The 23650-nt window shown below is 42.1% G+C and overlaps 1 protein-coding gene across 1 annotated transcript in view; it reads left to right on the top strand.

Moving 5' to 3' along the window:
- LOC137429987 (uncharacterized) overlaps positions 1 to 22736 on the top strand; it is an 86556-nt gene extending 63820 nt beyond the window's left edge. Inside the window, exon 5 of the mRNA XM_068120421.2 lies at positions 21278 to 22736. Coding sequence (XP_067976522.2) covers positions 21278 to 22299 — 1022 coding nt within the window. The 3' untranslated portion in view covers positions 22300 to 22736. The remainder of the gene's footprint in view (positions 1 to 21277) is intronic.
- Positions 22737 to 23650: the final 914 nt, after the last annotated feature.

The raw sequence follows: 23650 nt of genomic DNA, 5'->3' as shown, positions 1-23650 counted from the left end.
TAACACAAAACTGAAAAGGGAGAAAATCCAGAGGTGTGTTCAGTTACCAAGCAGCTAGCTAGCGCTTGCGAAGCCAGCCGTTCCTTATCAATCGTTTTGAATGGAGTGCTTGCTCGAATGCTCAAACCACTTGGCGAGCTCTCTACAAGAAACTTGGTAAATAAACACACCCAGGTGTTCTTCCTGAGCCTAGATCTACTGGTATCTATATACCCCAGAGAGGGGATGGCCCTTCCTGCCACCCCCGTGGGGAACAGATGTACTCGTGGTCAAAAATAAAGCTAAATTACAAGCACAATTATAATTTACAAGCACAAGTCACAATAAAAGAAACCACACATGATCACAGCCAATAATCACATTGTATTGTCAGGGTATTGATCAAGAAGAAAGCAATTACTAACCCAATTAATCCCCAAAAGCTTAATCTCACTTAAAGCTTATCGCATCTTCTGTCTTAATTATTTACACACGAAACATGGGCCCAGCAGATTCACACTCCGATGAAAAGGAGAGAGAATGAATAAAAGAGGAGGAGAACGAATTTAGGGTTTAGGGTCGGCCCTTGCCTTACTTGGGCACCATCGACGGATGGGTACCGATCCTGATACAGGTAGGAGGGGTGTGGGGGTGGTCAGTAGGTGTGGTGCGGACCTGTGGTGCAACGTCATTCTCCACCAGAGATCTCTGCTCAATCTGCTTACCTTTCACCATGGGCCACTCCCTCAGGGCAATGGTCTTTCCCTCAGCGCAACGTGGGCTTCCCCTCAGGGCAACGTGGGCTTCCCCTCAGGGCAACGTGGACTTCCCCTCAGGGCAACGTGGGCTTCCCCTCAGATATCGGCAGCGATCCTTCCTCCCGCCTTTCAACACTCGTACAGCGCCTCGCACCCAGCGTACACGGGCCGCTCCCTCAGGACAACGGTCTTTCCCTCAGCGCAATGTGGGCTTCTCCTCAGATGACAGGCAGACGAGGGAGGGCTGGCTATCTGTGCTTGTGCGTTTTCTGGGGGATACGTATGGGGGAGAGAGGGGGGCGTTTCGCAGAACCATAGCAATATTATGATGCAGAAAGATTTTGAAATCACAATGTGATAACTCAAGGTTGTTAACAAATATTCCACATTCCCACCCTCTCCCCAACACCAAAACCATAATGAGAATTGAAAGAACAATCTCAAAAGATTATTTTATATATGGTGACAAATTGCAAATTTGAGTTGTATATTTAATATGGACGATGGACTCATCAATTTCAATAGAGATGTATCGAATTGGCAAAAATAGAATTGGGAAGAATTCATTATTTTGTAGTTTCATCTTTTTTTCCTGATTTACCCAGATTATCCTCATTCAATCTGATTCATCTTGATTTACCTGATTTATACTAACTAGCAGAGTACCCATCCTATGGTACGGGTCATCTTGTTGCAAGCATGCATCATGTTCTGACAGGTTTATTTGGGCAGTGTATAGGCAACTGACAGCCCCCTCAATTGATCCTTCAAATAAGAAAAAATAACACCGGTTACGGACATGAAGCAACAACATGACCTGTTTATAATTCAAAACACCTCACTGCACTGGAAAACGTGAGGACAGGAATACTGGAGTGAAGGGTGGGACTTGTAATACCCTCTCACACCTTGAGGGGTTGCTACATGATACACATTTACATAGAGAATTTGCGTCCTTCCCCTCTCCACCCAAAGACCACCGACAAAGATAAAATTACACCTATACACTAATTGTGGTCATGCTGATCCTATGTAGAAATTGTGGATGTAATTGGACCAGAACTGTAGGAGTTGTGCGGCACACACAAACAGACACACACACACACACACACACACACTCACACTGTATTGAAAAACCTTCAAAACCTCACTCCAAGAAACGAGGCTTTATTCAAAACGATCTTTGGCATCCTACACAACAGGCAATAATATCATCAGTCCTACAAATCTAATAAAGCATAATAAGGCAAAGCCAAGCATTTAAAAGATTAGTCATGAATCCCAGTCACTTCTTTCCCATAAGATCCAGCGCTCATCACTGCATAACTCATTCAGCAGACAAGATAATGACCCCCTCTCTGACCGCGCACATGCCCCTAAATAGGCATCCAATATGCCCCAATGCCCCATGCCGACGAAAGCTCTTCTTCTTCATTTTCACCACACACACACACACACACCGTCCGTTAATTATAGTAAGGATTCTCCTGATTACCTCCGCCACGCAAGGTAGACAGAGGTTACAATTTTCGCCCTGTCTGTTTATCTGTCTGTGAACAGGATATCTCAAAAAGGGACGGATTCAGATGAAATTTGGTGGACAGTTTGGGTGTGTGACAAGGATAAAATGATTAGATTTTGGTAAAGATCCGCATACAAGAATTTTAAAGTGATTCTTCAGCATTTAAAGACAGGAACAAAAAGGATTTATAGTAGGATATATCAAACAGTAGTGGACGAGTTTTGATAAAACTAGTAGGATGAGTTGGTTCGGTGACAAGAACAAGCCGATTAGGTTTTGGTTCAGGTCCGGATACAGGTCCTGAAGACCCTCAAGACCCCGATGATCCCAAAAACCTTTAAGACCCCTAAAACGCCCAAGACCCCAAATACCATTATGAGCGGAGTACCCATCCTACAGGAGATCTTGCTCCAAGCATGCAACACGTTCTTCTGACACGTCCATCTATTTGGGTGGTGTATAGGTGACAGACTGCTGTCTTGAACGCTCCCAAAAATAAATAAACCCAGGTTACGTATATGAAGCAAAAACATGCGTACTGCTTATATCCATATACAGTCACGTGAAAAAGTAAGTACACCCCATGTAAAGTTTTGACTTTTTCAACATATTTCAACATACAGCTATTTGATCTTCATTTCAACAATATTGAGAGATAAAGGTGAAATAATATAACAAATATCATGAAACATTTACATTTTGTAGTCCATTGTATAATTTAAATAAACATGAATGCAAATTTCGCATGTGGAAAAAGTAAGTACAGTAGTACACCCTTGGCTCTAACAGGTGGTATTGCCCCCTTTGGCAGAAACAACCTCAAGCAGGCATTTCTTATAACTGTCTACCAGTCTCTGACATCGACTGGGAGAAATTTTTGCCCACTCCACCATGCAGAATTCTTTCAGCTGTGTGATGTTTGAGGGGTTTCTTGCATGCACAGCTCGTTTCAAATCCCACCACAACATCTCAATGGGATTTAGATCCGGGCTTTGACTTGGCCATTCCAGAACCCTCCATTTCTTTCTTTTCAGCCATTCCTTGGTGGATTTACTGGTATGTTTCAGGTCATTGTCGTGTTGCAAGGCCCACCTTCGGTTGAGCTTCAACTTTCCGACAAATGGCCTCACATTATCCTCAAGCACTCTCTGGTACAATGAAGAATTCATGGTGGATTCTATGATGGTGAGCTCCCCAGGCCCTGATGCAGCAAAGCTGCCCCAAACCATAATATTTCCACCAACATGCTTTGCAGTTGGTATCAGGTTCTTGTGGTCAAATGCTGTCTTTGGTTTTTGCAAAACATGTCTTCTGGTACTGTGGCCAAATAGCTCCACATTTGACTCATCTGTCCAGAGCACATTGTTCCAAAAGTGCTGGTCTTTGCCTAGGTGTTCATTGGCAAACTTTAGTCTTGCCCTGATGTTCTTTCTGGACAGCAAAGGTTTCCTCCTGGCACACCTCCCATGTAGATCAAATTTGTGCAGCCTCTTTCTAATGGTAGACTCGTGCACTTTGACATCAACAGTGGCAAGAGCTACCTGTAGGTCCCGTGATGACATTCTGCGGTTCTTAGAAGCTTCTTTCAGCATCTTGCAGTCTGCTCTTGGGCTGAACTTGCTGGGGCGGCCTGGCCTGAACAAGTTGGCAGTTGTTTGGAATCTTCTCCACCTATAGATGATCTTCTGGACAGTCGAATGATTGATTTCAAATTGTTTGGAGATCTTTTTAAATCCCTTCCCAGACTCGTAGGCATCTATAACCTTCTTTCTGAAGGCCTCAGAGAGCTCTTTTGATCTAGGCAAGGTGACTCCACACACTTCAACAAAAAAGAGCAAACCAAACTAAATGTCTGAGGTTAAAATAAGACAGGTTCCTCCAAGATCCTCTTGAACGATGTTCTAATCATTTGCAATTGAGCTGGTGCACCTGATTCTAATTTTAGGTATTTGAAGTAGTGATAAATGTCGGGGTGTACTTACTTTTTCCACATGCGAAATTTGCATTTATGTTTATTTAAATTATACAATGGACTACAAAATGTAAATGTTTCATGATATTTGTTATATTATTTCACCCTTATCTATCAATATTGTTGAAAAGAAGATCAAATAGCTGTATGTTGAAATATGTTGAAAAAGTCAAAACTTTACATGGGGTGTACTTACTTTTTCACAGGACTGTATAATACATCGTGGTTATATAGCTCAAGTAATTCCAATTTTATCCCCCACCCCTTCCTCCATCCTCCTCCAAAGGAAAAAATAAATTCAAAAACTCAATTTGAACGACACTCAGTAGAGAGCATACCTCCACCTGGTTGGCCATATCTCCCAATGGTGAAGAATCACTTAAAAAATTAAATAATTCTCATATCCGAATGCATATTCAGATCTTTACCAGAATCGAGTCTGTTTGTCCTTGTCAGACACCCAACCGGTCCACCAAGTCTCGTCCAAATCCATCCACAACTTTTTGCGATATCCTGCTATGTATCGTTTTTGGCCCAATCTCCCAATGGTGAAGAATCACTTTTAAAATTCTACTAGCTGGATCCGATTCCAGATCTTCACCAAAAGCTAATCATTTTGTCCTTGTCACATACACTAACTCTCAGCAAAATTTCGTCCGAATCCGTCCACAACGTTTTGAGATATTTTGTTCACAAACAAACAGACATATGAAAAATCGGTCAGAGACCGAGGACTTGCCGGAATGTACTTTTTTATCGGCCATTTTGGAAAATATGGCGGTGGAACCACGTGACAGATGACGTCATCATTATTTGTTTTCTAAACTAATTTAATCCTAGATTATGCTCAAGAAATTTCATCTTGATCGGATGAAGTTTTGTACTTGTCGAATTATGACGTCATAATGGAGGCACCTATGACATCCTCATTAACATATTTTATTCCCCATGGAGAGTTCTTTACAATGAGCCATGTCTCAATTTTTTCTATTCAGCACTTTCGGAGATATAGAGGTGCAAATTTTTTCGGTTTTTCCAAGATGGCGGCCGAACCACGTGACCGATGACGTCATCATTGTTGTTTTTTTCCGCCAATTTATCCCGACATGGCGCTCAAGAAATTGCATCTTGATTGGATGAAGGTTTGTACTTGTCGAATTATCGAATTATGATGTCATAATGGAGGCCTTGGGCCTAGAGCCGTGGTTCCCAACCTGGGGGCCATGGTGCATTTCTCGGGGGGCCGTGGGGTAATTTGAACCATACTAAAAATAATATTTTTTTTTTTTTTTTTTTTTTTATTGTTTTGACTTTGATATTGTTTTGTTTTTTTCCCATTGCAGATTTTACGTTATGGCTTCTGGGAGTAAAAAAAAGAAGTGTCTTGACGAATACATGAAGCTTGCATTCACGTCCATTACCGTGTCTGGCCAAGAGAAACCACAATGTGTGCTGTGTCACAAGGTTTTGAGTACTGAATCCATGAGGCTATCCAAGTTGAAGTTGCACCTCGAGACGAATCACGCACAACATGCAAAGCAGGATCCCGAATTTTTCAAGCGGCATGAAATTTTTTTAAAGCGACAGAAGTTGGATGCGGGAGGAGCTTTTCAACAACAAAATGTTGCAACTGTCCAGGCTTCTTATGAAGTTTCTCTTGAAATTGCAAAGAAGAAAAAACCCCACTCGATTGGGGAGACACTCATCAAGTCTTGTGCCCTCCTCATTGTCGAACGGGTTCTCGGCAAGGCAGAGGCTCGCAAAGTTGAACAGGTGTCTTTATCGAATAACACAGTGCAGCGTCGTATCCGTGACATGTCGGAAGATGTGAAACAACAGATCATCAATGAGATTAAGGCGGCGCCTTTCGGCTTGTTTTCTTTTGAACTTGATGAATCGACCGATGTCAGTTCCTCCTCCCAGCTACTGGCATTCGTTCGCTGTGTCAAGGGAGATGATAAAAAGGAAGAATTCTTGTTCTGCAGTGCCCTGGAAACAACGACAAAAGCTAACGACGTCATGGAAAAAAATGAAGTTGTTCTTCGATGCGGGAGGAATTCAGTGGGAGAATGTATGCGGTGTCTGTACTGACGGTGCTCCTGCCATGTTTTGTTCCAAATCCGGATTCCAAGCAAAAGTGAAGATGCTGGCACCACAAACGAAAGGAACCCACTGTATGATTCATCGCTATGCCCTGGCTTGTATGACTCTCCCTCGACTCTCATTGAAGAAAGTTCTTGAAGTCGTAATCAAGATTGTTAACTACATCAAGGCAGGGGCTCTCAACACCCGAATGTTCAGGGAGCTGTGCAAAGACATGAACGCGGAACATGAAACGTTGCTGTACTATACTGCTGTACGCTGGCTTTCGAAAGGGAATGTTCTGAACCGCGTCTTTGAACTTCGTGCGGAAGTCAAATATTTCTTGAATCTTCAAGGGAAACATGACCTCCTGCAGCATTACGATGAAGAATTGTTGAACGAACGACTTGCTTATCTTGCTGACATTTTCGAGCAGCAGAACCAGCTGAACCCCAAGCTCCAAGGAAGAGTGACTAATATTATTATTTTCCACGATCATCTCAGAGGATTTGTTGCCAAGCTCCAAAACTGGCGCAGGAAAGTGAACACAGGAAACATTGCTATGTTCGAAAGAATGTCTGAATTGCAAGACAGCATGGGAAAAGAGCTTAATCCCGTACTAAAAATTACATTCTTGAGCATCTGCCGTCACTGGAGCTAGAATTTCATAAGTATTTCCCTGATTTAAATGACAATGAGGCAAAAATTGTGAGGAATCCTTTTTCCGTCAACCTTTGCGTGGAGAGCATGCCGGAGGCAATGCAAGATGAATTCCTGGATCTCCAAAACGATTCATTTGCCAAAGACATTCGAAGAGAAGAGCTTGACTGAGTTTTAGGTGGGAATGGGTTGCTACCCTAATATCAGCCAGATAGCTATCCGGGTGCTTCTGCCATTCTCGTCTACCTATCTTTGCGAAGCAAGGTTTTCCACGCTGTTGAATATCAAATCGAAACAGTGTAATCGGCTCCATGTGGAAGATGACCTCCGCTGTGCCCTGACTGTGACTCAACCACGGATACCCCAATTGGTAGCTAAAATGCAATTTCAGCCATCCCACTGAGTTTTTAATTCACTTTTACGGCGCATGCACCGCGTCCCTAGTTTTGATTACCGGAGTTGTTGTCGAATTGAGTTTCCTTTTCTGAGATTATAACACTGCGTTAAATACAGACACAACAGAGGTTTTTAGTTTTCACATATTCTTGACTTGGAACCTTTTCATACTGTTTTCTTGTGTGACAGTTCTATTTTATGCTGTCCATAGTGTTGCTACTGATAATATTAAAATCTCATATCAAACATGCATCATTCGAGCGACGTTGCTTTGTTTGCTTCTTCCAAAAACGATGTAGTTGGGAGCCAGTAAGGAACAGAAAAAAACTATGGAACTAAATGTTCATGTTGGCTACTTGGAATTCCTCATTTTCTGTGTAATAATTTAACAATTCTCATACAAACAAAATAGCCAATTAAAGGAAAAAAACACCTCTCAGAATGCACCACAGAGCATCTAGAAATCAACATTTTTCTGGGGGGCATGCCCCCAGACCCCCCTAGCCTGCTTACACGGGCTCCGCCACTCGACCCTCGCGAAAGGGATGGGGGTGCTGGGGATGTGCTCTGGGAGCCTAGAGGGCCATACACACAAAAACGGTTGGGAACTCCTAGCCTAGAGAGTTAAAAATTGGCCGCAGTCTATTCCAGGGCAAGACAAATATGTGTAAAGTATGGCGATTCTAGGTGCAATGATGTAGACGTAGTACTGCGCACAAACAGACAGACAGACAAACAGATGAAAAATCGGTCAGAGACCGAGGACTTGCCGGAATGTACTTTTTTAATCGGCCATTTTGGATCAAAATGGTGGGAAATCTCTAAATGTGTATATGCTAAGCAATGGAAGGTAACTGAGTAAGTGTATGCATATCTATTGTCCTTTCAGAGTTATAGTGGTTTGAAATATATTTTCAATGAAAACTTGGCCCCCTGAACTTTGACCCCAAAAATAATTAGAACTAAGCATTTTGACCATTTTATGCCACATGTTATTTTTCGGGAATTGAATAATGAACATTTTGGTGTTGGTTAGAAGGGAATCGGATAATGTTTGACAGAGTTATTAGTAAAAAAAACGATTTTTGACTTTGAGTTTGACCTTTCAAGGTCACTCAAGGTCATGGTGCCAAATGAAATGTCGTATGTGACTTCCGATATGTCAGTAACAGTAAGTGTATACATATCTCTTGTACTTTTAGAGTTATAGTGGTTTGAAATATATTTTAAATGAAAACTCGACCCCCCTGATTTCACGTTTTGGGTGACCTTCAGCTTGACCTTGGGCCTAGAGAGTTAAAAATTGGGCACAGTCTATTCCAGGGCAAGGCAAATACAGTCACGTGAAAAAGTAAGTACACCCCATGTAAAGTTTTGACTTTTTCAACATATTTCAACATACAGCTATTTGATCTTCATTTCAACAATATTGATAGATAAAGGTGATATAACATAACAAATATCATGAAACATTTACATTTTGTTGTCCATTGTATAATTTAAATAAACATAAATGCAAATTTCGCATGTGGAAAAAGTAAGTACACCCCTACATTTATCACTACTTCAAATACCTAAAATTAGAATCAGGTGCACCAGCTCAGGTGCAAATGATTAGAACATCATTAGAGAGGATCTTGGAGGAACCTGTCTTATTTAAACCTCAGACATTTAGTTTGGTTTGCTCTTTGTAGTTGAAGTGTGCGGCGTCACTATGCCTAGATCAAAAGAGCTCTCTGAGGCCTTCAGAAAGAAGGTTATAGATGCCTACGAGTCTGGGAAGGGATTTAAAAAGATCTCCAAACAATTTGAAGTCGATCATTCGTCTGTCTGGAAGATCATCTGCAAGTGGAGAAGATTCCAAACAACTGCCAACTTGTTCAGGCCAGGCCGCCCCAGCAAGTTCAGCCCGATAGCAGACGTCAAGATGCTGAAAGAAGTCTCTAAGAACCCCAGAATGTCATCACGGGACCTACAGGTAGCTCTTGCCACTGTTGATGTCAAAGTGCACGAGTCTACCATTAGAAAGAGGCTGCACAAATTTGATCTACATGGGAGGTGTGCCAGGAGGAAACCTTTGCTGTCCAGAAAGAACATCAGGGCAAGACTAAAGTTTGCCAATGGACACCTCGGCAAAGACCAGCACTTCTGGAACAATGTGCTCTGGACAGATGAATCAAAGGTAGAGCTATTTGGCCACAGTACCAGAAGACATGTTTGTCGAAAACCAAAGACTGCATTTGACGACAAGAACCTGATACCAACTGTAACGCATGGTGGTGGAAATATTATGGTTTGGGGCAGCTTGGCTGCATCAGGGCCTGGGCAGCTCACCATCATAGAATCCACTATGAATTCTTCATAGACGGTGCTTGAGGATAATGTGAGGCCATCTGTCGGAAAGTTGAAGCTCAACCGAAGGTGGACCTTGCAACATGACAATGACCCTGAACATACCAGTAAATCCACCAAGGAATGGCTGAAAAGAAAGAAATGGAGGGTTCTGGAATGGCGAAGTCAAATCCCGGATCTAAATCCCATCGAGATGTTGTGGGCGGATTTGAAACGAGCTGTGCATGCAATTGTGCATGCTGTGCAACAATTTTTTGTTGCATAAATTATTGCAAAGTCAAATTTTCATTGATTTTTGTTCAATTAGATCATCTTTATCTATAGATACTGTTTAAATGAAGATCAAATATTGATATGTCCACATATGTTAAAAAGATTTAAAAAATATTTCATGGGGTGTACTTACTTTTTCCACATGCGAAATTTGCATTTATGTTTATTTAAATTATACAATGGAATACAAAATGTAAATGTTTCATGATATTTGTTATATTATATCACCTTTATCTATCAATATTGTTGAAATGAAGATCAAATAGCTGTATGTTGAAATATGTTGAAAAAGTCAAAACTTTACATGGTGTACTTACTTTTTCACGTGACTATGTGTGTAAAGTATGGCGATGCTATGTGCAACGATGTAGATGTAGTACTGCGCACAAACAGACAGACAGACAAACCAACCAACCAACATACTTGCCGGAATCTTTTTTTGGCAAGTAACAAACAGACAAACAGACAGGGGTGAAAACATAACCTCCATCCACCTTTGGTAGCGGAGGTAAAAAGAAACCTCAAAGTTGGGTGAAATTTTTATTTCTTAAAAACTGCATGGAATCCAACGAAACTTGCACATGCACATCTTCGGGTACCCTCATTAATCCCTGAAAGTATCAGCTTCAAATCCTCTCGGTGGAGTAGATGAAACATACAACAATATACTTTCCCTCCATTATATGGAGTTATAACATGTAAAAGAATGACAATTAATGGATGAATGAATGCACCATATATGGGTTTTGAACCTGATATCCCAGTATCATGAGTGACACGTTCAGATGGGAACAACAGACAGACGAAACGAAGATACTTCATGAAATTACTAAAGGCATCCTGGTGAAATAGGCAAACCCAGTCCTCATATAATATTTTCTTGCTCATGTTTATAAACGAAAATCTAAGCCTAGGTTGGAACTTGAGTGAACCTGTATTCATTGGGAATCTACAGCACATGGAGTGCACTTTCAGGAATTCATTGCAAAGTCCTTACATGGATGTCAAAGAGGCCATTAACCTGGTTCAGATAGGACCTCTTTATTGGGTTTTTTTCCATGATGAATTGGTTCAAGAGTTGGCTTGTGTTCCTGCCCAACGGTTAGTGCAAGGTTACACTGCGGGCATACAGCTCACTCATGTGTGTTTGCCAAATATTTCGCCTGACTCACAACTCCACCAACGGCTCTTTTTAGTGCCATGGCTTTGAACAGTCTCGAAGTTTAACAGATTTCCTGATTTTTTTTTTTTTTCATAAATTGGCTGTGCAACATTAAAGTAACTAGTTGTAAGAATAAACAAGACCGAAAGTCTAAGAGCGGCGTAGCCAGGCTTGTTTGATACTTTAGTTGAAGAGGATCGTATAACCTGGGTGGGGATACCAGTTAACAAATAATGTATGTATAAATTTCTTGAAGTACTCTAAGTTTCTAAGCTGTCACCCTGGAAGTGAAGGGATTGCATGGAGATACTGGTTTATTAGATATGTTTCGAGTCAACAATGAATCAACCATACACCGCTTCAATCCAGTGACTTTGCAGTCACGACAAAGGGATTGCAGTGTTATGATTATATTTACAATATTATTACTATTATTAACGTTATTATTATTATGAAAACGATACTACTGTATTAAGAAACCTGGGCTAAATTGTCCGAAGCGGCCTGAAGGTGAGGCATGAGGCCTAAGGCCTACACGTACTGTGCCATTGGAAGACCCATAATGCCGATGCTTTCGATATTTGATGGTCATTTTAACAATCGGTTTGTTTGTCTTTCACACTGAATGAAAAACGTTGAGGTAGAGCATGGCAATTGTGATATATGACAGGTTCGATGATATGTTCGGCCTGAACGGCATAAAAATCAAAATGGCGGTGTGCGGGGAGTCAGTCACCGTACCGGCGTAATGACATCAGACGTAATCACATCACCCTGTCATGTGACCAGATCCTCAGCTCTGATTGGTGTACATTTGTGAGGGACATACATACATACATACATACATACATACACACAGACATACAGACAAACAGACACTGTTCTACACAGCTTTGCTTTATGGGCTATGCCGTAAAAATAGTTTTTATGTGGCTACAGTCGTGGCCAAAAATATTTGCACCCTTGCACTTTTTTCAAATAATGCACCATTTTTTCCAGATAATTGTTGTAATTAAAAATATATTTTGGTATCCACATATGTATTTCTTTGGTTTGCAGTGGAACAAAACAAAAAAAAGCTTAAAGAAATTACTACATCTTAGCTTATTCCACACAGAAATCCTAAAATTGCCCGGACAATATTATTGGCACCTTATATAATTCGTTAGAAACATTAGATTTCAAGCAGGTGATTCTCCTTTACTTTGGAATTGAACTCCCCTGAGGTGAGTTGCAGGTGCCTGCGATATAAAAATCACTCATTCAACCAGTTTGAATGGAGAAAAGGAGTCATTCTGCTGTTTAGTGTCACTGTGTGTACCGCAATGAGCATGGAGAAAAGAAAGAAAACCAGAGAACTTTCTGAGGAGGTCAGACACAAGATTGTAGCCAAGCATGGACTAAACCTGGATCAATAGGATCAGAAGCTGGGTGAAGGCTACAAGTCCATCTCCAAAGACCTTGATGTTCCTGTGTCCACCGTACGCAATGTTATCAGGAAGTTTAAGGCCCATGGCACTGTAGCCAACCTCCATGGACGTGGCCGCAAGAGAGAACTTGATCGAAGATCACAGCGAATGTTTGTTCGAATGGTGGAGAAGGCACTTCGATGAACTGCCAAACAGATTCAAGCTTACCTTCAGACACAAGGTACGACGGTTTCAACTCGCACCATCCGTCACCAACTGAATGAAATGGGGTTTTATGGTAGGAGACCCAGGAGGACCCCACTGCTGAGAGAGAGAGAGACCCAAAACACACCTGAACAAGCCTAAATCCTTCTGGGAGAATGTCCTGTGGACAGATGAGACCAAATTACAGCTTTTTGGCAAAGCACATCATCTCTATGTTTACAGAAAACAAAATGAAGCCTTCAAAGAAAAGAACACCTTCCCTACAGTCAAACATGGAGAAGATTCAGTGATGTTTTGGGGTTGTTGTGCTGCCTCTGGCACTGGGTGCCTTGAATGTGTGCATGGCATCATGAAATCAGGAGATTACCAAGGCATTTTGGAGCACAATGTTTAACCCAGTGTCAGATAGCTGGGTCTCTGTCAAAGGTCATGGGTCTTGCAGCAGGACAATGACCCCAAACAGACTTCAAAAAGTACCCAATAATGGTTCAAGACAAAATGCTGAACTGTTCTGAAGTGGCCAGCAATTAGTCCAGATTTAAATCCCATTAAAAACACCTGTGGGAGATCTTAAAACAGCAGTTGGGAGAGGGCAACCTTCAAATGGCATCATGAATGGCATCCATCGAGAACTGGAGCAGTTTGCACAAGAAGAGTGGGCCAAACTGCCAGTAGAGAGGTACAGGAAGCTCATTCATGGATATAGGAAGTGCTTGACTGCAGTTATTTTGTCCAAAGGCTGTGCTACCAAATATTAAGTTTAGGGTGTCTATAATTTTGTCAATGCCATTTCTTTTTATTTTCTGATTTAAAAGGATATATTAAGTTCTGAATCAAAAACAAAGGTTCTGTAATGTTAACAGTGAAATAAAGAATTATGGAGACCAAATACTTTGGTCAATTTAAACTTATTTTTAGAGAAAATTGTGAGTTATTTGAAAAAGTGCAAGAGTGCCAATATTTTTGGCCACAACTGTGTAAATTACTTTATACCCGTAATGTTCATTCTTTTCATTTCAAACTGCATTATAACCAGGGATGTATTCAGACATACATGCTCAACAACAATATCACAAAAACAACTCTATTTTGAAGGGATAAATTATTCTTTAACATTTGCAATTCATTCCTACCTCTTTTTTCATGATTCTCCATGGGCATGATTGGTCGGGGGTGATTCCCGACCAAGCATTGAAATATGATGCAACAGCAAACAAGCAAATCATTCAGTGTTGTGTTCAGCTGAGGGCTTTCTTAGAGAGGTGATGGGCGGGGGAAGGGGCGGCTAAGGTTACCTGCTAAATAGGAAAGTAGCAGCGGTTCACAAGATATCACATGCAAATTCAAGGTGACGGGGTGAGAATGCAAATGTTAATCACAGTCTCTCCAGATATATGCCCACTGTGATGCACTGCCAGTAGTACTAGTCCAGTCAGATGAATTTCTCCCATACTTGAACCAAGGAGGGAGCTCAACACCCCTGAGATCTCCACACTCCTCCCCCCCCCCCCCCCGGACTCCCCCTGGTTGCATCAATTTGTCCAGGTACAAGTGTGCTTTCTACCAAATCTGAAGAGGGGCCACAAACGGAAACAATAGAGGAAGGATTGTGTTTTGACTTAACTCAGTTGGGAATCAATGAACATGTTTTATCCAAAATATATAAAATGCATATTGTCGTGTGGACGGCTCTATGAAGACAGAGCGCCCACGGATAGCAATCGAGCTTTAATGGAGGCGTTTATTCAATCCAATGGTGGTCGATAAGCGAGCCGGGGGCTTGGGAAAAGATGCCACTTACCTTCAGTCCGACGATGTCTTCACCTCTGCAAACAATTCAACTCACACGAACACGGAATTTAGAATGCAAAGAAGGAATATTTATTAAACGGAACCCTGATACAAAGAACGCGGCGAAACAAATAAATCCTATATCGGGACGTCCCCGCACAGACTTCAAGTGCACACAGATGGGGAGGATGAATAAAACAACACGTTATGTTTGTGAATGCGCGTCTTATCTTTGTCTGCTGTCGTCCAGGCCCAAAACTCGCGTGCGGACGCGGCTCCATGCTTGGAGGGAAGGAGGCCTCAGTCCGCTTCGTTCGCGTTCTCCGCTAATCAGCACATGCCACCTGGCAGGCCCCGCTCGCATGATCGTCGCTCCACCGTCTCTCCAACGTCCAAAGGCCAGAACAGGTCCAATCGCGAGAAAGGCAAGGGGGCAGAAGAAAGTCCAAACGGGGAGGAAGCCAAAACGAGAAGGGCCAGCACAAAGGGACAGTCCAACGCAAGAGGGCAAACGGAAGAGAGAGATCCGGGCAGGATCAGTCCAAGAACGAGAAGGGCAAAATGTCGGCTTGCCAGTGGTTTTATCGATCGTCTTCTGACGTCACTCTCTGTCCTCTATCTCCCCCAAACATTGTGTCGTTTCTTGGTGGTCGTTCGTGCCTTCTCACGTCACCGGCGCTTGTCCTTCAATCAGCAACCTGCTTCTAGGTAGTTGTTTTGTGCCTTCCGCACTGATTGGCCGTGGTGTCATGGGTTGGTGGCCAATCAGTGTGTCGCTCCTTCACCTTCCTTACCCCCAATCACGGGTCAGCTTTTTGTCCCTTCCCCGACCAATCACACGTCCTTCCCTGCTCTGCCAATTGGTGGCCTGCTCTTTGCTTGAACCTCCACTGGCCAATCACGAGTTCTCCCTGGACGTGGCTCTCAGTCTGCCTGGTCGATGTTCCATCGACATGGTGGCGTACTACGCGGCCGCTGCCTGTTGGTTTTTCCAGTCAGTCTTATCGGCTTGTGGCCGAGGGGGAATTAATTAATGTGTGCACTAATGGATCTATCTAATGTATATGAGTGCGTTACCATAAGGGACACCGGAATGTTCACAGGTTTCACACACATGGGAATTAGCCTAATCCCTACAACTATTTAACACACGATCATCCTTGTATGATCACAGGTACACACTTATTCCGACAAACCGGGCTAACAGGACTTATTACATCGAGATTGTTCTAACTCAACAGACGAAGCATGATACCTATGCAGATCTGTCCGGATCCATACATGCCTACCCAACCGACAAAACAATATGTATGTTTTTGAGTTGACAGGATGACCTAGAGGCACACTCACCTCTAAGATGTCTAGCCTGGGTTTGATTCCTGACCCAGCTATAAACTGTCAGTCCAGTGTTTCATAGGCAGGGTGATTCCTCAATATATGTGTTTCCTTCGGATGGATATTAAACGGGCATCTTGTCTGCCGGTATTCATTGGTCAATATTAAATACCCCACAGTGTCCTACACGAAGAGTAGGCGAGCTAACACCGGCCCCATGGCCAAATTCTAAATTCCTGCCATAACTAGTCAAACATCAGTCCTGGCCAGCCAGTTCATGAAGACTCGTGCCAAGCCTCTTCTGGCCAACCCCACAAGAAAGGTGGGATAATTGTGGCCATTAAAGAAGAACAATGTTTTTTTGTGAAAAAAAACAACTTGTGATCTACAGCTCTTGCAAGAGATTGTACTTGTATCACATTTAGGATGAAGACATTAATATACATCATTGTACTATGACAGGAACTAGCGGGCACTCCCGCCCTCCTGTTACACTGCTTAGCCGGAGAGCGGGAATATCGTTCTCAGCCCAACTTTGGAGGGCATTGTGCTGTGCACAGTCTTTGAAATGCACTTTATAATTTTTGCCATTTCTAAAAGAAATTTGATTGATCACAACATATACTCCATATCATAAGATAAAGGAAGATTATGTGTAATACCTGCTACCACCACAGGTGGCGAAATTCCACCACATCAATTTTGGAGTTTCGGTGACGTCCACGTTTTCTCCGTTAAAGTAAGATAACAAAGATATTAGTAAAGAAAGGATAGGCATGGTATATGGTATTTGAAACTGGGTTCCCACCATCAGGCGTTCAAATAGAAACACCAACAGTTACATTTGATACATGTTGTATCAGAGTTGCATCATGTATTCATTGTAACAGGACAACAGGACAATATTGTGCACAAAGATAATTTTTAAAAATTCTCTACAAATCTTTAAATGACTTGAATGTTTTGGATCTTCTTATTTTCTGCAAATCAACAAAAAATACAGACTTGGCATTTAATATGGAATTTTTTTTCTTTTCTTGACTTGGGTTTACTTTCTGAACTCAGTATATCAATCTGGTGAGTTTCTTTTACCCTTTGGTGATGTATTTGTTGAAAGAACCATGTCACTGATTGTCTTTCGCAGCAAGAAGTCAATAACAGGATTATATCACAGGTGGCGTGACAAAATGTAAGGACAGGTACATTTGACGATTGGCTTCACAATCGGGTATATAAGTGTTGTTGCGTTCTGTATTAGTGGAAAACAACTGCTGCACATCTACAAAAGTTATTGCCGCTTCCTCTGGAGATGGTCCGTCAACTTGACAATGCTGTTTGTCATGGAGTGGTGGCTTTACGAAATTCTGGCATGAAACAGCGTGCTATTGCTCGGCAGTATGGCATCACTCGAGGTCAGGTGTCAAAGATCCTGATACGAAATGCTCAGAGGGGTGTCCCTACTCCAATACCGAGGCCAGGACGTCCACGCAGAACCACAAGAAGAGATGATCGCCAGCTGCACCGGTTAGTCTGCAATGGCCGTACCAAGTCAGCTAATCGGCTTAGGGCTGAGTGGCAGCAACTAACAAATGTGCCTGTATCCAGAAGGCTAGTCAACCAACGACTGGTTCAAGCAGGCTATCGTGCCAGACTGAGAAAGTCACGTCTGACCAGACAACACAGCCAGCACCGATTGCAGTGGGCCAGAGAGCACCGTGAATGGCAGCCAGAACACTGGAATCACGTGACCTTCAGTGACGAGTCTAGATTTCTGGTCTATCGTCAAGATGGCCGCGTCCGAGTGCGCAGACAAGTGCATGAAGCCCACAACGAAGATTGTATAGTGCCAAGAGTCCAAGCTGGAGGTGGTGGGGTGACCGTTTGGGCTGCTTTTCATGCAAGGGGCAAAACTGACCTGGTTGTTCTGAATGGAAACCTGAACCAGTTCAAGTACAGGGTCATTCTGGAAGAAACATTGCTTCCATTTGCTCGTGCAGCCTTTCGAGGAAACTTTGTCTTCCAAGATGACAATGCACGGCCTCATCGTGCTCGCATGATCCAACACTTTCTTGCTGACCGTGGTGTAGAGCATATGGAGTGGCCTGCCATGTCCCCGGATATGAATCCGATAGAGAACTTGTGGGCAGAATTAACGCGTCAAATCGACAACTTGGACCAGCAGCCTACCTCTGTGCGTGAATTGCAACAGGCTATTGTCACTGCATGGCAAGCGATTCCTGTGCAAACCTTGGCAAATCTCGTGAACAGCATGCCTCAACGTGTACGTGCTCTCCTGAATGCTCGTGAGGGTTACACGAAGTACTGAACTGTAATTTTACTGTCCGTAATCCCAGTCATAATTTAGCTTTTGTTTTTGTTGAAAACTTTTTTGGCTAATGTGCAAAATAAAGAGATACTTCTGGAAAACGTACAGAAGTTTAACACAGTAGTGTCCGTGAATTGAATTCGATATCAGTCGACATCACTTTCAAGGATCAATTTATTTGCTTTGAAATGTCAAATGTGGTTTTTGTTTCTTTTAAAGGTCACATTAACAAAATCTAGAATAATTTCAACATAATTCCAATGAACTTTTGGTTCTAAGTCATCTTGAAAAGTAAGTTCACCCCAACAAAAAAAATATTCCATATTAAATGCCAAGTCTGTGTATATATATATATATATATATATATATATATATATATATATATATATATTTATATATATATATACAGTCACGTGAAAAAGTAAGTACACCCCATGTAAAGTTTTGACTTTTTCAACATATTTCAACATACAGCTATTTGATCTTCATTTCAACAATATTGACATATAAAGGTGATATAATATAACAAATATCATGAAACATTTACATTTTGTAATCCATTGTATAATTTAAATAAACATAAATGCAAATTTCGCATGTGGAAAAAGTAAGTACACCCTTGGCTCTAATAGGTGGTATTGCCCCCCTTTGGCAGAAACAACCTCAAGTAGGCGTTTCTTATAACTGTCTACCAGTCTCTGACATCGATTGGGAGAAATTTTTGCCCACTCCTCCATGCAGAATTCTTTCAGCTGTGCGATGTTTGAGGGGTTTCTTGCATGCACAGCTCGTTTCAAATCCCCCCACAACATCTCGATGGGATTTAGATCCGGGCTTTGACTTGGCCATTCCGGAACCCTCCATTTCTTTCTTTTCAGCCATTCCTTGGTGGATTTACTGGTATGTTTAGGGTCATTGTCATGTTGCACGGTCCACCTTCGGTTGAGCTTCAACTTTCCAACAGATGGCCTCACATTATCATCAAGCACCCTCTGGTACAATGAAGAATTCATAGTGGATTCTATGATGGTGAGCTTCCCAGGCCCTGATGCAGCAAAGCTGCCCCAAACCATAATATTTACACCACCATGCTTTACAGTTGGTATGAGGTTCTTGTGGTCAAATGCTGTCTTTGGTTTTCGCCAAACATATCTTCTGGTACTGTGGCCAAATATCTCTACCTTTGACTCATCTGTCCAGAGCACATTGTTCCAGAAGTGCTGGTCTTTGCCTCGGTGTTCATTGGCAAACTTTAGTCTTGCCCTGATGTTCTTTCTGGACAGCAAAGGTTTCTTCCTGGCACACCTCTCATGTAGATCAAATTTCTTCAGCCTCTTTCTCATGGTAGACTCGTGCACTTTGACATCAACAGTGGCAAGAGCTACCTGTAGGTCCCGTGATGACATTCTGGGGTTCTTAGAGACTTAGTTCAGCATCTTGCGGTCTGCTCTCGGGCTGAACTTGCTGGGACGGCCTGGCCTGAACAAGTTGGCAGTTGTTTGAAATCTTCTCCACTTGTAGATGATCTTCCGGACAGTCGAATGATTGATTTCAAATTGTTTGGAGATCTTTTTAAATCCCTTCCCAGACTCGTAGGCATCGATAACCTTCTTTCTGAAGGCCTCAAAGAGCTCTTTTGATCTCGGCATGGTGACGCCGCACACTTCAACAACAAAGAGAAAATCAAACTAAATGTCTGAGGTTTAAATAAGAGAGGTTCCTCCAAGATCCTCTCCAACGATGTTCTAATCATTTGCACCTGAGCTGGTACACCTGATTCTAATTTTAGGTATTTGAAGTAGTGATAAATGTAGGGGTGTACTTACTTTTTCCACATGCGAAATTTGCATTTATGTTTATTTAAATTATACAATGGACTACAAAATGTAAATGTTTCATGATATTTGTTATATTATTTCACCTTTATATGTCAATATTGTTGAAATGAAGATCAAATAGCTGTATGTTGAAATATGTTGAAAAAGTCAAAACTTTACATGAGGTGTACTTACATTTTCACGTGACTGTATATATATATATATATATATCGATATATTTTAAGTGCACCATCCTTATTTTGGAGCTTCTAATTCATGAATTTTGATCTTCGTTATTCAACAACGGTGAGCATACATTGTAAAACTCACTAAGTGTGTTGTATGCAACACGTCTTTCTTACAAAGTTGGATAAAACATGCTAATTCCAGAAAAGGTCAAAGTACCAGCGTCAAAACCCAGCTGGGTGAGAGTTGAGGGGGTTGAGAACTCTGCAATGTACACACTCGTGTTGTTGTGCAGAACAATATCAAGATATTTAACATGTTGGCCAGTGTATGCTCAGCTTAAGAGTTAGAGGTGACCACACTTGTCTCAAGGATGTTCAGATCCGCATTGAGGACAAGTGATAAATTATGTGGTAGTGAAATCTACCAGTAATGTGATTTACTCTATCATGAAAGAAGAAAGAGAGATATATAGGGCGGATGAGCTCCCATAGGGAGCCAACGGCCATCCAGTAAGGAGATGGTGTCCCCTAAAAAATACCCATACGGTTTGTACGTGCTGCTTCTTTGCTTAAAAAGGATAGAACATGGCCAATCCCCTTCGGTTGGCATCCTTGTGGAGGAGGAAATTCCTCTTGAGGAAATGCCCTGCTGAATACGGTGAGAAAGCGGTGCCAGTGTTATGACATCACTGTTACCCAGAGTGTTCTGGGAAGTGACGACATTGACGGCACTTCCTACAAGCTCAGTGGCTGCGTTGTGTTTGTCCCGTCAGTGTGTGTGTGTGTGTGTGTGTGTGTGTGTGTGTGTGTGTGTGTGTGTGCGCGTGTGTGTGTCAGCTCGATTACGAGCCTTAGCCCAAGTTTTTTTTTTTAATGACAATTAACTATCATCAGTAACATAAGTTATTCTATCATGACAGTCATGTCAAAAGTCAGGACTCAAATGTTATAGCAGATGCACAATGTTGGTCAATGTCAAAGTACACTGAAAAAATTAACCAGAGTGTTCTACAATCTTCTTTTCTTACAGAAAGGACAGCAGCAGAGGAAATCTACACCAAACCACACACAGAAAAGCTGTCCCTTTTGCAATCAGACTTGAAGGAAAATGATGCGACGACACAGGTCTTCGAAACACCTTTGGCAAGACATTCAAAGGGTGCAATTTTGCCACTCCCGGAAAATAATAATCCTTCTGACAACTCCCATGAAGAATTAGACTCTCCAAACCTATCCAAGACCAGCCAGAGGTACAGGGAGGTCGACACTGCCTATGGGGAAAATGCACCACTAATGATGGACACACAAACTGAAATATCCACAACATCAGAAGTCAACAGGCTGCCTTGGTCCAAGGCTGAACTCATGCTTCAAGGTGTAAATACAGCAAAGATGGCCCTTCTTCAAGACGAAACGGTGCTGGATGACGATCTGATGTTGACCAGCCATGATTTGTCAATATCTACGGCGTTACCTGAGCAGGTGTACACAAATCAGGAAACAGATGCGCCACCTATTGAAGGCTCCTCGGGCACAAGCATGTGGCCCGAAGAAAGAGAGAGATATATTTTGGAAGACTTCCAAACGACTCCACAAATGCCATCCAGCACAAAAGGGGCATTTGGAGAAGTTTCTACCTCCACCAGTAACACCTTAACCTCTGACAACCACATCGACAGCACGAGTACGTTTGATGGTACCAGATCTTCGGACTTCGATTATTACGCTTTCGAAACGTTTCCCACCGAAAGTCACACAGAGGATTATGTCTACCCAACACCAGTGGACAGAATCCATGACATCCACACCCACCCGGGTCTCGAAGGAGCTCACGTGTTTCCTACGTCAGACACCTGTGTGGGCGGGGCCTGCACGGGAGACAGCACGAGCACAACGGTCGCTATCGTCGTCACAATCCTCTGCGTCCTATTGATCTTGAGCGTGCTCGGGATTTGGTGTTACAAGAAGAAGAAACAGCAACCTTCCACCTACCAGTTTTCAAACAAAGGACACTCGCGGCAGAGAGAAGATATAGAAATGCAGAGTACGTAGACAAAACGAGATTCCGCACAATTAGAATCAAAATGCTCAGCATGCACCTTAAAGCTGAGCAAGTCGATTATTTTCTTCTCCATACCCCTTTCCCAGGGAGATGATCAATCTGGGAAATTTAAATATCTAATTATAATGTATATCACATACACCAAACTGTCTATGCATTAAATTAACCTCAAAATGCAATTGTTTTAATGTCTGCACAAGACGAGCTGTTTAATTATTTTTCTAAGTCAGTAATGAATGCACTGGGGAGGTAAAGTTTGAGAGGATTCATTTTTGAATTCGTGTTATGGAATGTACAGAGAGAATTATGGTTTAATCTAACAAGCTTCGCTTCCTTATACATGCATGCAATACGACGAATGCATTTATAACTTGTGTATTATTGAAAGTGGCATCTTCCAATGCTATAATAAAAAATACTTCTATCTACTTCTTGAGCTTTGATAAGAGTACAACAAAGAACTTCCAAGCCATTTGCTTGCATACCGGTTGTCCAATTCTGTTATAAATTTCGTGGAAATGTCATGTCACGACAAGATTTCAGCATCACCGAGCAGACCATTTATCAAAGAGTTAATAAGGTTTGCTGTAAACTTTACAACGTTTACTTTATAAAATATTTGGAACCAAGAAGCTATGGCGAAAATATTTGGCTTAGAGGTACGCACACTCACCTCCATGCTGTCTTAGCCAGGTTTGGATTCCCGGCCCAGCGATAAAATGTCAGTCCGGTGTTTCACAGATGGTGTTCATCAATGTGTGTGCCGTCCCTCGGATGAACGATAAACGGGCGTCCCGTCTGCCAGCATTCGTTGGTGGACATTAACGATCCCATGATGTCCTTCGCGAAGAGTAGGTGGCTATCGTCGGCACCATGGCCACATTCAAAATTCCAGCCCTAACCAGCAGAGGGCATTGAGCCTCTCACAGCTGTGACTCAGCCAGTGATCCATAAAGAGAAGATTGACAAGTAGCTATCGCTGCCACCATGGCCAAATTCAAAATTCCTCTGCCCTAACACTGTGCGAGGGACGGAATAATTAATACTATACCATTAATATAACAAAATGCAATGTCAGGGGGATGGGATAATTAATACTATAACAATAATGTAACAAAATGCAATGTCAGGGGGATGGGATAATTAATACTATACCATTAATATAACAAAATGCAATGTCAGGGGGATGGGATAATTAATACTATAACATTAATGTAACAAAATGCAATGTCAGGGGGATGGGATAATTAATACTATACCATTAATGTAACAAAATGCAATGTCAGGGGGATGGGATAATTAATACTATACCATTAATATAACAAAATGCAATGTCAGGGG

The sequence above is a fragment of the Myxine glutinosa genome, chromosome 6, assembly GCF_964187855.1.
Source record: "Myxine glutinosa chromosome 6, kmMyxGlut1.1, whole genome shotgun sequence".
In the NCBI taxonomy this organism is placed as follows: domain Eukaryota; kingdom Metazoa; phylum Chordata; class Myxini; order Myxiniformes; family Myxinidae; genus Myxine; species Myxine glutinosa.
This window is presented reverse-complemented; position numbering and strand designations above follow the sequence as displayed.